Genomic DNA, 13,440 nt, shown 5'->3' on the forward strand with positions numbered 1-13,440 from the left:
ACAATGATAATAATCTATTACAACCCATTGAATAAAATAAATATACAGAGACTCTTGCTGACATAAATAAATGTGTGAGCAAAAGAAATTAAATCATGCCTTTAGAGTAGAATGTAAAAATATTTATCATTGATTGGGAGGTAACTGTTTTACCTTTGGATTGGAGACATGTGGCAGAAACAGTCTTAACAGAGTGATAAAGTTACCATCACTACGATTTTGTGGTATTCCTGCCTAAAGTACATAGTATGGATCAAATAACAGAGAAATACCAGGAATAGAAAGACATTTTCAAAGTCTGTACTTTTATGAAGAAAAGCACTGAAGAACTGTTTCAGACTGGAAAAATTGATGGCACATGACAAATAATTGCACTATGTGATTTAGGATTGGCTCCTGACTGGAACCCAAAAGCTAATTTGAGGCACAACTGGAGAAAATATTAATGGACTCAGTGGATTAAATACTAACACAGCCCAGCCAGAATTTGTTATTTGTGGATTTCTTGATGATAGCCATTCTTTCCACGGTGAGATAGAATTTTAGTGTTGTTTAAATTTGCACCTCTTGAGTGACCAGTGATGTTGAACATTTTTTATGTATTTATTTGCTGTTTGTACTTCTTCACCTGAGAAGTGTTTCTGCATTTTAGATGCCCATTTATAGACTGAGTCTTTTAATTTTGGCAGTCTGCTTTTCTTCAGTTCTTTATATGTTCTCCATAGTAATCCTTTGTCTGAGGAACAGCTGGCAAAAAATTTTTCCCAATCTGTGTGTTGACTCTTCACTCTGTTGGTGGTTTCTCTTTCTGTGCAAAAGTTTCTCAATAAGATGACATCCCAGTTGTTTATTCCTTGTGATAGTTCCTGTGCGATCGGGATTTTGTTCATAAAGTCTTTGCCTACACCAATGTCTTCAAGAGTTCTACCCATTCTAACTTCTAGCAGATTTAATGTTTCTGCTTTAATATTTAGATCTTTAATGCATTTTGATTTTAGTGCAGTGCATGGTGCAAATATGGGTCTAGTTTTAGTCTTCTCATGTTTAATCCAGTCTTTCCAGCAACATTTATTAAAGAGGTTATTTTTCTGTCAGTGAAAGTTTTTGGCACCTTTGTCAAAAAAGAAGTGGCTAAGTACATCTGGGTTGTTTGTGCATCTTCCACTCTATAATGTAGCAAGGAAAATCTTATTAAAATAAATAAACACTAGTATTATATCAGTGTTAATTGCCTTGATTTTGATTACTTGTGGTTTTGTAATATGGCATATTTGCTTTTAGCAAATACTGTACCTGCTGAAACAAGTGGTGTGGTTTGTGTCTAGATGTTCCCCCAAAGCTTTATGAGGTCATGTAACTTTTTCAGAGGTCTCTGAATCTAGAGTGTATGACTCTGGGATTAAGGGTGTATGATTTGTAAATCAGCCCACTGATTGGTTTGGCATAGCTCTGTCTATGATTAAGGGTGTGAGTGCTATACCTGCCCTAGGGTTCGTGTCCTGCTGACAGTATAAGAGACAGAAAGAGTCTTGTCTTTCTCCCGTGTCACTTTTGCTGTCTTGTGCCCGCCAGGAACAGTTCTCTGCAAAACCATCCTGCCCTGCAGCCAACCAATTACGGACTGAAACTCCTACAAACTGTGAGTCAAAAAACCTTTCCTCCTTTAACTTTGGGTGTTGGGTATTTTGTCTCAGCAATGAGAAAACTAAGACAAGTGGAAATGAACCTTTATGTTTTCAACTTTCAAATGGTTTGAGAAAAAGATAATACAAACACACACAAGTACTAACACACAGAGGAAGATAAGTCAAACAAGATTTTCAGCAACTAGTTCAACTGGTGGAAGGATATAAAGAATTCATAAAATTCCTGCAAGATTTTCGTAAGTTTGAAATTATTTCAAAACAAATTTTAAAAGAATGGATATTAAGAATTAATGTGCGAAAAGTATTTTACACATAAAAACTTGCAGTCGTTAATTTTCTTCTTTGAGACACAATATGATCGGGCCTTTTTACTCACTTTTTACAAATAAGGGAAAATATGGAAATTGGGATTCAGAAATGCTCAAAGCTTGTTAATGATAGATAATATCACATACAAAGCTGGAAAAACATCAGGTGTAGAATTTGTATTTTTACCCAAATTCCAGTGCTCTTATTATTTTTTTTTGCTCAGTTTCAGGCTGCCTTTAAAGCTAATGTCTTCTGTTTGCCATGTGTGTGTTGCTCATTTCCACCTGGCCCTTTGCTTCCTCAACTGTTACAAAATTTTATTAGTGGGCCACTCAGCGGGTCTTTCAGTCATTTAGCAACGCTGAAGCCCTTATGGTACACAACTAGCACTGTCTTCTCAGTAATGTCCATGTGTGACTCCATCCCCATTTTTCACAGTGGTGTACATGCAACAAACAGTATGAGAGATGAGATAGAGGCTCAGAGGGAATCTTACATAGCACACAGTGGCTCCTGCTCAGGGACGATTTTTATTCAAAGAGTGCATTTTCTGTGTGGGGAGGAATAGTCACCCCATGCATAGGAGAAACCAAGGAACAAAAGGAGCCTAACAGGAAATCCCAGGAAGCCTGAGAGAAGAGAATGATGCTACACAGCTGAGGGCTGATCAGGGACGCTCCCAGTGCTAAGAGAAACATGTCTCCTCTCACCCAGAATCCCCTGGGGCTGCGGGTCTTTCCGGGAGCACCACCTTGTTCTGCAGAGATAAAAGCAGGTTCCTGAAGGAACAATTGCCTTTTTACTCTGACAATGTATAGTGTATCTGTACCGCAGAGGTAGTATGACTTCTCCAAAGATGGTTCAGAAAGATAGAAAATATTACAAATTGGTCTTTGGAATGTTATCAAGGACACACACCCCCAAAATCTCTTGTCTCATCCTAATGACAGAAACAAGCATCAAATTAAGAAAAACCTAGGGAATACTTATTCAACAGTAATTTTTACCTTAAATTTCATAGATAATTTTGTGGATACTGTGTTAAGAGACATGAAATAATTTCACACAAAATTTAAAAATTTCACACTAGTCACTGCACGACTAGTAAATCAGAATTCTCCAGTGAACAGGAATATGTAACCTATACATAGCACTTTGTAGTTTGCTGGATATGTTTATATCATATAATTTGATTTTCACTATAGTCTTACGATGTAGTTTTTTTACTGCACACATTTATTGATAGGGAGTCTGAGATTCAGAAGGAATAAATTACTTGCTCAAGCCACATAGCAAATAAAGAAAAGAGTATAGTCATTTGTAACGGGAACTTTTTCAAAAACTTTTTTCTTTGCATAAAGCTTCCCTGAAGTGTTTTTCATTTTTTTTAGATAGGTCTATATAGTCCCCAGAGAAATACAATTGGTTTTGATTCCATCTTCATCCTACTGTGATGTCATCAGTTCTCATTGCAAATAGCATTCTTGGTGGTAGAGGGCAGCAGTACATTCAAATGTACTTAGATACAACTACATGAGGACACAGATGCACGCATGTACATGCACATCTTTTAGAATTTCCCGCAGGAAGAGACTACTTTAGCTTTGCCTTGGTTGTACAGACAGTGCTTCGATCTATGGAGATAACTGATGGTAAAACTAAAAGGTCAAGGTCATTCAAGAGTTTTGTTAACTTGATTTCTGCAAAGTGGACATACTATGCCCTGCAAGGCTACAGGGACAAGCACTGAGTTCTGTTTAGCAGGTGGGAAGGAAGGGAGGAAGCACCAGACCACTCCTTATTGGAGTATTTGTGGGGCAGGCAAGATGAGGCACAGTAAATATTTTAAAAAATTCTAGTGGGCGTTCGGGGATAGACGCTATCACTAGCTATCTTGTACCTGGGTGTGTTTCTGAGTCAGGAAAACACTGGTGGGGTGTGAGAATTAGATAAAGAAGTGGTTTTGGAATATAAGCTTGAGATCAAAGGGGAGTTAAAAAAAAAAAAAACTTTGACCAATAGCTTCACCCTGTAATTAATGGATGTCAAACTGGAAAAAGCAGAATCTAAGAGAATAAAAAGATCGATAGTTTCAAAAGAGCACAACTGTTCTTTTGATAGAGGGTTCGTGCTTTTATCTGCGTTACACCTTCAATTTCTCCATGTTGCAGGCAGGCTCCACAGCAATGTAGCAAGCCATGCCCAGACTTTGTGGCTTAGAAGCACCTGCTTTTACTTGCCCATATGTCCTTAGATCAGAAATTCAGCTTGTTAATTCCTATCATCTTGTTTTGAAGGTGTCTATCCTTTTATCATTTTTGGTTTGTTTTGTTTTCATTTTTGTCATTGCTATTTTGTTATTGATTTTTTTCCCTTTAAAATAAAAAAAAGAACCGGTCGTGGTGGTGCATGCCTGTAATTCCAGCACTTCGGAGTTTGAGGCCAGCCTGGGCTACACAGTGAGCTCAAGGCCAGCCTGAGCTGCATAGTAAGACACTGTCTCAAAAAGACCAAAAAATTAAATAAATTAAATAAAATAAAAAAGAAATTCACTTAGGCTGGAAGGTTATTTTTGGTTTACATGTAGTCACGTGGAGTCATTCTCTCAGCTACTGTCAGGTGGTGGCTCTGCTAGGCTGCAGACCCAAGGAAAGGAGCTTCGGTCTCCTGCTTGTTGGCTGTTTTGCCACTCCTCTATATGATCTCCCTTTCTCCCTGTGGGGAGCTTTGAAGCTCAAGGACTGTAGATTTCTTTCTTATATGGCTCTATCTCCCCAGAGGGAGTTCACCCTGTGGGAAAGGAACTATTCACGTGTTCAAGGCCTTGCTTCATATATATTTAAGCTACTTCATTAAATTCTACCTGTCAAATCAAATTAAAGGGGAGGAAAAATTGTTTGTACCTCTTTACTGAGTGCAAATAATTGGTAATCATCTTCTGTTTACCATACCATTCTGCCTCATGGAGAACAGTCTAGGTGAAAGTAACCAATTTGAAAGAGACCTATTAAACATTTAAAACAAACAAGCAGACACAGGTTATCACAGACTCCTCCCTTAATACTTATAAGAGCTGATTTAACATGCTGCCAGATATTTTCTGAAATATACGGAGTGTTAGAAATAAACCATGTGTATAAGCTCATGTGGAAGGACTCTGACTAATTACATTATAATAACTAGGCAAGAAAATCAAAAACGAAGGACAACAATCCTAGTGCAATATGCTGCAGGCAATATATTCTGTAAAACAGCAATACAGAAACATATACACGGAAAATACAAATTGCCTAATATATGACACTCATTCATAGATACTATCATACAATTATAGAAATATAAATTCACAATATTTATCTTTGGAGGGATGTTCTTAATTAATGATCACACTTCTCCTGAATTGTCTGAGAAAGTGAACAGGAGGGAGTTTCTTTAGTTCTCAGGCAGAGGGAGTTCCTGAGAAATTTAGGTGGACTATGATATAATTTTTTGGGAGACAGATAGCAATGGGGAACACTATTTCTTGGGGGAGACAGAGCAAGAGAAAGAATGGAAATTCCGAGTTTTCAATTTTCAACAGTTTTGTTGCGTGATATTTTTGTGGGGATGACAAGAGGTGCTAATCTTTTTTAACACACCAATATTATTTATCATAATATCTTTATTTTATTTTATTTTATGTTTTATCATAATATCTTTAAACCACAAGAATATACTAATTTAACAAAACATGTTGAATCTTTTCAGGGAACTTTTGAAAGCTAGAGAGAGTGAAAGACAGGAAGGAGGAAGCTATCCTTCCTTATCCCTTTCTGTTAGCCAGAGGCCTCTACAGCCTTCCGGATTTGGTTCCTGTGAAAAGATGCTTCAGGTGCATTTGGCTAAGAAGGGGGTGAGTGGAACCTGTGAACCTGGTTCTTGGTGGCATCTGTCTACTTCTCTTGCAAATTTCCTCTCTGAAACTACTTTCTGCTCCAGGATGCATATTCTTGTCCAGGTGCGCTGTGTGTTCCCTTCTAGTGACTGAACAATCAATTGGCAATTTGCATGTTTGTTTTAAGGAAACTTTACCGGTTGGCTGCTAGTTGTGTAGCAGGGAAGGGTTTGGAGCGTGGAAGATGGTGACAGTGATTTGCACCAGGGACCACCCATTAACCTTGGAACTGTGCTCCTGCCCCTTGCTGAGGGTCAAGCCACTCTCAAGGTACTCTGAGTCCTATCTGTACTCATCAAGTTAATGATCCAGAGGCAACTCACAGGAAGTACTTGGCTTTTCCCCGAGCATCTTCTCACAGGTGGAAAGGAACATTCAAGGATCACATGAGACGAGGAAGGGAAATGAAGAAGGCAAAGTAAGGGGGATGGAGAAAGCAGGGCTGGTAGGCCTTGGTGCTGGTGAGAAAGCCTTGCAGGCACCCAGAAGCTGGTTAACATGAACATTAGGATTCAGTGTGTTCAATTCCTCTTTGCAGCTGCTTCCTCTGTGAGTCAGTGATAAACTGCTTACGTTCACCCCTCCCCTTCAAGCTGGGGTGGACCTCCTCACAGAGTCTCTGTTCTGCTTTAGGCATTTGTGACCAGGCAATTTCTTGTCTTCCAGGAACATGATGTTCACTCATTGGATTTCCATCCGGCCTCTCCCTATTGTGGGGCAATAGAAGCAGGCTAGGGAAGCATCAGCCTAATCATGTCTGATTCCCCACAGAGCTGCCTGGACCCACTAGATTCATGAGAGTCGAGACATATTAATTGTTCTGTGGAAGGCCATGCAAATTACAGTCAGAAAGGGTGGGATTCTGGTATAGATCTGCCAGCTGAGAGCTTTCCTGGTTTTTGGCAAATATTTGACTGGGGGGTCTCCGGCTGCCAAGTGTACATTCCTGTTCATGTATGGGTATGCAGCATCCCAGCTCCATCACCCTCACCTCTCTTCCTATATTAGGACAAGTGGAGCCCCAGCCACGCCCATGCTCCAGCCTGAGCTGTGAATAGGCACAATGACCAAACATTTATTTCTGATATCTCCCTTCCGTCTCCTTCATTCCAGCCACTGAAGATTGATGCAGCTCATAGTAAACACTTTAAGATGCCAAATTGAAAGTGTGAGAATGGATCTTTGCTTAGCTTCAGTGATTTTATTGTCTATTGTGGGAGCTCCTGACCCAGGCCAGCGCAAGGGCTCACATTCCTCCTTACTCCTGTGTGTCCACCATTACCCTGTCACCAGTGTTACTCCTCCTCTCTCTCCCAGTTATGGCTCTGGGTTATGGCTGTTTCTCTCCTCTCTTTCAGCCTCCCATTTACAGGGTGATCACGCAATTCTAGTATAAAAGAGTGAATTTGATTATTTTAAAAATTTATTTTGCCATTTTGATTATAGTAGTAATCATTTCACAATGGAGACTGATTCATAAATGAAAGACACGGCATACTGGACAATTTGATTTTTTTTGAAACAGCCTCTCACTGAGTAATCCAGGTTGGCCTTGAGCTCACCGCAATCCTCCTGCCTCAGCCTCCCCAGTGCTGGAATTACAAGGGGTGCACCACCACGCCCCTCTATACCAGGCAATATGAAGAATATTTTGTAAACTTCTTGCAGCTACCATTTCTTCATCTTATCTCAACACCTGAACTCTGAGATAACTGAATATTTTTTCATCAAACATTTATGGTGCCCTTACTTGGGGCCTGGCACTTTTAGAGCCCTTAGGGAAAGGGCAGGTGGCAAAATGGAGTCCCTTCACTGCATGGACTTACATTCCAAGGTGGAAGCGGATGCTGACTAAAGTGCTATGCAAGGTGGTGGTTGTGCTTATGGTGATGCTGTATAGACGAACGGAGTGAGGTAAGGGGAGAGAGAATGCCAGCAGAGAACAGTGTTATGACAGACGAGGTGGTCATGAAAACCCTCTCTGAAAGGAAAGGGAAAACGAGTCAATCAGCCAACGGGAGAGACAGCCTTGTACAGCAGTCTCATTACAGTTGACCAGGGCGCTTGAAGAGCAGAGGCAGCGGAGAGGCAGGGCCCTTTGCAGGCCGTGACCACGAGTTTGCCTTTTCTTTTCTTTCTTTCTGAGTGAGAAGGGAAACTTGGAGGGTTTTGAGCAGGGGCTTGAAAGGATTTAACGTTCCTTCTGCAAGATTCCTGTTCCTACTCTGCATAGAATGTCTTGTAGGAAGAGAAGAATAATAGCCGAGGACTATTTGCAGCGAGCTGGGTGAGAAACGCAGGTTGGGGTCAGGGTAGCAGTGGAAGAAGTGATTGAATTTGGGGAACTGTTTTAAAAGCAAAGCCAGTACTGTATGTGGGCTCTAAGTTGCTGGACCCAGCAGTTGTCAACTACTTGAATAATCACATTTCAAAAGAGAACTCAAAATTATCTAAAAACACAAACCTCTAAACGGTTTATGCATTGTTATGAAAGGAATGTTACCCAGAAATAAGGGCACGAACACCAACATGAAATAGTCAAGGATAAGACCACTGCAAAAGGTTATGGGATGCTAATTTCACAGAACTTATTATGTTGAAACGATTTAGATTTTTTTTTTAAAGAGAAGCATACAATATCATTAATGTTGCTTTGTCTTGAAAGATGGGTCCCAAGAGGGTCTTCGGGACTCTGACAGGATGTGAACTCCAGCGATGCGGCCAGCAGTGTCAGTATTTCTCCGTTTGAGATTTAAATAAAGAAGGAAAAGTGTTAAGAAAACAGTGTGTCAAACAACCTAGTGATCCCAGACTCACAAAGGAACACTGCTTGGAGTGAGTCAGCGGGGAGTAGGGTTTCAGCCAGAGCACGTCGGCAGACTCTGACCGAGGAGCCACAGTGCGCGTTCAGTCTTCTCCCACATCTCCTCTGCCGGCTTTCCGACCAGTACCTGTCAGCCTCTGACTGACCAACCGCCGCGGCGCTGCGACCTTCCGGTTCCCTTCTCTTGCTACGCCCTCCCGGACAGCGTCCGGAACCCGGGCCGCCCCACCCTGGCCACGCCCCCACCCTCCGCGCAGCCCCGGGCCACACCCTCCCGCCGCGCCGCGCGCGCCGGCGCACTGGCCGGCCGAGTAGCCTTGTGAGCGGAGCTTGCGCAGCCGCCCGGACCCACCTCTCCCACCCCCACCCCGGCCGCCGAGCGCCTCCAAGGACGCGCATTTCCTGCGAGGCCTCAGAGTGCCCTTTGGCCGAGCCAAACCGAACCGAGGAGCCCAGCCCTTCGAAGCAGGTCGCGATGGTGGACGAGCTGGTGCTGCTGCTCCACGCGCTCCTGGTGCGGCACCGCGCGCTGAGCATCGAGAACAGCCAGCTCATGGAACAGCTGCGGCTGCTGGTGTGCGAGAGGGCCAGTCTTTTGCGCCAGGTACGTCCGCCGAGCTGCCCGGTGCCCTTCCCCGAAACGTTTAACGGCGAGAGCGCCCGGCTCCCCGAGTTTATCGTGCAGACGGCGTCTTACATGCTCGTGAATGAAAACCGATTCTGCAACGACGCCATGAAAGTGGCATTCCTAATCAGCCTGCTGACCGGGGAAGCGGAGGAGTGGGTGGTGCCCTACATCGAGATGGATAGCCCCATCCTAGGCGATTACCGGGCCTTTCTCGATGAGATGAAGCAGTGTTTTGGCTGGGATGACGACGAGGACGACGAGGACGATGAAGAGGATGATTACTAGGCCTGGAGCCCCTTGGGCCTCGAGGGGGAGGGACCCGCACGCCACCTCCCCCACCCCCTGCCGCTCCCGAAGCTGCAGCGTTCAGCCCTTCTTTGCCTCCTGTGTCCTCGTTCTCTACTCGTTATGCGCTGTAGTGCTTGTCTTTGTTCCAGGAATAATGCTCCAATTACCTGCTGTGGGGCCTGGGGCTGGGCCTTGCCCTGAAGCATGCTGTGTCAACTCTGCCCAGTCCCAGCCCCCTTCCTCTGCTACTGTGAAGGGTTCTCCTCGCCCCAGTTGTTGGCCAGGCCCCCGTCAAAACTGGTCCGGCCACCCACAGTCCTGCTGCTGCCACCCACCCACCTGCCTGCCAGGCGTAGTCTGCCCAGAGACTTACGCCGCCACTTTACCACCATCTACTGCATCCCACCTACAGACTACTGCTTTTGGAGATAAGGACCGACCTAGAAGATGCCTGAGTTGGCTACACTCTTCGGACACTGATTTGGACAGCTCACCTGACCCTGAAAGGGCCAGTCTTTACAGCTGGTTAGTTGTTCATCCACGGCCCAGGTTCCTTTCCTGCCCTACTAGATTGCTGCGGGAGCCTGGTGTGCCTGGCAGCCAAGACACTGACATTTCTTTTCTCGTATGCACCAGTTTTGCACAGCTGTTGGTTGTTCATAATCGCAGCAGTCTCACACAGATGTGTGTGTATTTGGACAAGTGATATTAAAAACAATGAAGCAAATAAGCAGAAACGGGCACTCAATCCAGCTCCTCAATACTATCTGGAAAAAGCATTAGCATCCTTTTCAATAAATATCAAGCACTACAAAAATTAGAGTTGTTGTCTTTTAATGGTGAAGCGTTATCATTGGCCTCTGCCACTCTCACTTTTCCCCTCATTAGTCCCATTGAGATCAGGGTACCCAGTTCAATCCCAGTATTTCCCATTTTCATCTCTAGCGGACAGAGAGCAGCAAGCACAGGGCTATGTGATGTTCTCCACACCAAGGTATTTCTTAAAGACTTGGTGAAAGGGATGGCTTCTGGAGCCCTGAACGTGGCATAGGTAAAGGCTGGCTGAACAGGTGGCTCATCATCCCAAACCAGGACACTGGAGAATGAAAGGGGGCCTTGTTAATATTTAGACTAAGACAACAGGCATACACCTTAAAGCCCCTACTTCCCGGAGCTTTCAGGTTCTTAGCATTGCCGGGGAAATTCTGCCCCTCAGTCCTTATTGCCTAAGGGCTGTTGAATTCACACTTCATTAAACAACATGGTACATTACTTTAATGCTACTTTCAGATGTTTAAACTAATGTTAAATCCTGGATCCTGTGTAAGGGTACCCATGATTTATATAGCCAGATTTTTACATTTTCTTAGAATGTCCACTGGTACATGTGCCCCAGATTCCTACCTAGAAATTGGCAAGATGCTGGGGTATCTCTGGAACCAGACCTTGTGCTTCTGTTTGGGCAGTGGAAGAGGGTTTGGGTGGGTTCTGAGAAAAATCTGCACACCACAGTGTGTCTGAAACCCTAGGTGAAGTCACTGAAATGTGTAAAGCAGAGAGACTTGGTGGAGGGATTTGTGGGGGTTGTCTCTGGCAGTTAGAACTGTTCAAGAAAATTCCAGGGGCTCTGACTTCCATTTTTACATTTACCTGTGTGTCCTCAGGACCAACAATACCAATGTAGGATAAAAGGCATAACTACCCTGCTCCTGTGCACAAATAGCTCCAGGCGAGAAGAAAACTGAAATTGAGTAAAAGCAACCTACTTGTTTCTGCAAAGGCTGGAACGCAGGTATGTACAGGGCCAGTAGCGGCAGAGAAGAGGTAACAATCTGATCTGTCTGTAAGCAGTCAGAAATACAGGCCCTAAGGTTGGATTGACTCCAGGCATTTAATTCATTAGAATAATACATTTTCCTTATGCTTTAAAACTCTTTGAAGAAGGATGTTTTTTTTGTTTGTGCTGGTAATGCAAGTGTGGATCAAATATCAGATGTTAGTCACCTACTAGTAACTTTATAGGTGTGAATTAAATTAATTTCCGCTCACAGGGCCTTTAGAGCTGCCCTGGCTATATTTTGAGCGCTCGGTGTCTATGACTTAATACTCACAGGTGTGGAAAACAAAATCTCAGAAAGAGGTCTCTGGTTATGAGTTTGATTTTTGTAGGAAATGTCAGGGGTGAAGATTGCTAGAAATGGAGACATTCATTCCAAATTTGATTTGATTTTGAGAGGAGCTGGTGATACACTGATGAGTGAAATATGGACCTTACCCTCATAGTAGTTCAAATGTGCTGTTTTTTAGATGGCAAGAAGTGTGATAATAGCTAGTTACAGAGCCAGACCAGGAAGAGAATCTGACCTGTGATTAGATCTGGGAGTGACCTTTCTTGGCTGGCAGTTGAAGATAAGCCCAGCAAACAGACACCCCATGGGGAAGGAAGGTGTCTGTGATCCCTGAGGATGCTATGGTGTGGCAGCATCTAACTAGCCTTCAGGAGAGGTGGGCCAAGGAGCTCAGGGATCTGAAATGCAGATGTCCCGAACGTGTGCAAGTGCACATCAGGTTGCCATGGCCGTGTGCATGCCTGTGTGGGGGTGCGTACACAATGTCTATCCTTCATGCATTGTGGAAAACGTTATTCTGTGAGCTTCAGGAAAGTGTGACACTCTGATTACTTTGGGGGCAGATTGCACAATGAAAACGAGCATGGCAAGGGCTCTAGGAATTCATGAAAATGGCATAAGGTATTGCAAAACTAAGAAAATGATAAGCATATCCACAACAAAATCACCAGTAGATGAAAACCATTAAAGATAGGTAGAAATGCTGAAATAACAAATATGACCTTCAGACTTCTCAATTCTCATTTTGAGCATACTACTGTTGAAATGGTTACTAGACTTGAAATGGTTACTAAAGTTATCAATGAAATGAAAATCGTATTAAAGGTCATAATCATTTAATCATATTAAATTTACCACTATGTCTTTGGGTTTTATTTATTTGAATAGGTAAGCACTGCCATTCATAATTCTATGTTGTCATGCTTTGCAGTGCTGTATATAAACCTAGAGCTACAGCAGGCACATTGTATAATTGATCAGTTTCTGTTGCTAAAACGGTGAAAATGTCAGCAACTTGGAGGCAGGCTAGAGGGAGAAATCTTTTTGAGTTCTAGGTTCTTAAACAACTAAAACTAAGCTACTAAAGCAGTGTCAGTGGAAGATCCTGAGTATGTTTTCCTCAGTGGTAGGATTGAATTATTGTATAAAGAAGATCTTTGCTTTGGAATATAGATTTTGCTAAGTACTGTCAAAAGTGGCCACAGTTAGCATTACTGAGTAGATCAAGTATATTCTCTATGGTTTCAGTATATTTAGTTCCAAAGGTGGATTTCATGTTTTCTGTCTTTGTGGGTCCTGGGAACCTTCCACCTCCCTTAATGAAAATTTGGTCATTTGCCTTGCATTATTTCTTTCCCCTGACTGAATGGCCTGTTGGGATTCTCCCCTTTGTCCTCAAATGTTGTGTTGCCTGAAGACATTTTATTTTATTATTTTATTTTATTTTACCCTGAGATGGACAGTAGAGCATTTGAAGGAACTGTGAACACCATCGTGGGATTTGCTAATGAAACAGAAGCACTCCTCCATATGAGTCTGTGGGGAGAGTGGGTTAGGTATGAAGTGCTTCAAAGGATATTTCAGAATACCCAGATGAAGTAAAATTCGTATTGCTCTCTTCTTTTTTTCTCATGATCATATCTGCAACATGTGCATGCTGCCTCTCCCCAAATGACCAATGG

General features: G+C 42.9%; 1 protein-coding gene across 1 annotated transcript; it reads left to right on the forward strand.

Annotated features, from left to right (window-relative positions):
• The first annotated feature begins 9,006 nt into the window (after positions 1-9,006).
• Ldoc1 (leucine zipper, down-regulated in cancer 1) lies at positions 9,007-10,449 on the forward strand. Its single transcript, XM_005410901.2, has one exon. The coding sequence runs from the start codon at positions 9,189-9,191 to the stop codon at positions 9,624-9,626; it is 438 nt and encodes a 145-aa protein (XP_005410958.1). The 5' UTR covers positions 9,007-9,188; the 3' UTR covers positions 9,627-10,449.
• Positions 10,450-13,440: the final 2,991 nt, after the last annotated feature.

Source organism: Chinchilla lanigera, unplaced genomic scaffold (assembly GCF_000276665.1).
Source record: "Chinchilla lanigera isolate Chin_1 unplaced genomic scaffold, ChiLan1.0 scaffold00138, whole genome shotgun sequence".
NCBI lineage: Eukaryota > Metazoa > Chordata > Mammalia > Rodentia > Chinchillidae > Chinchilla > Chinchilla lanigera.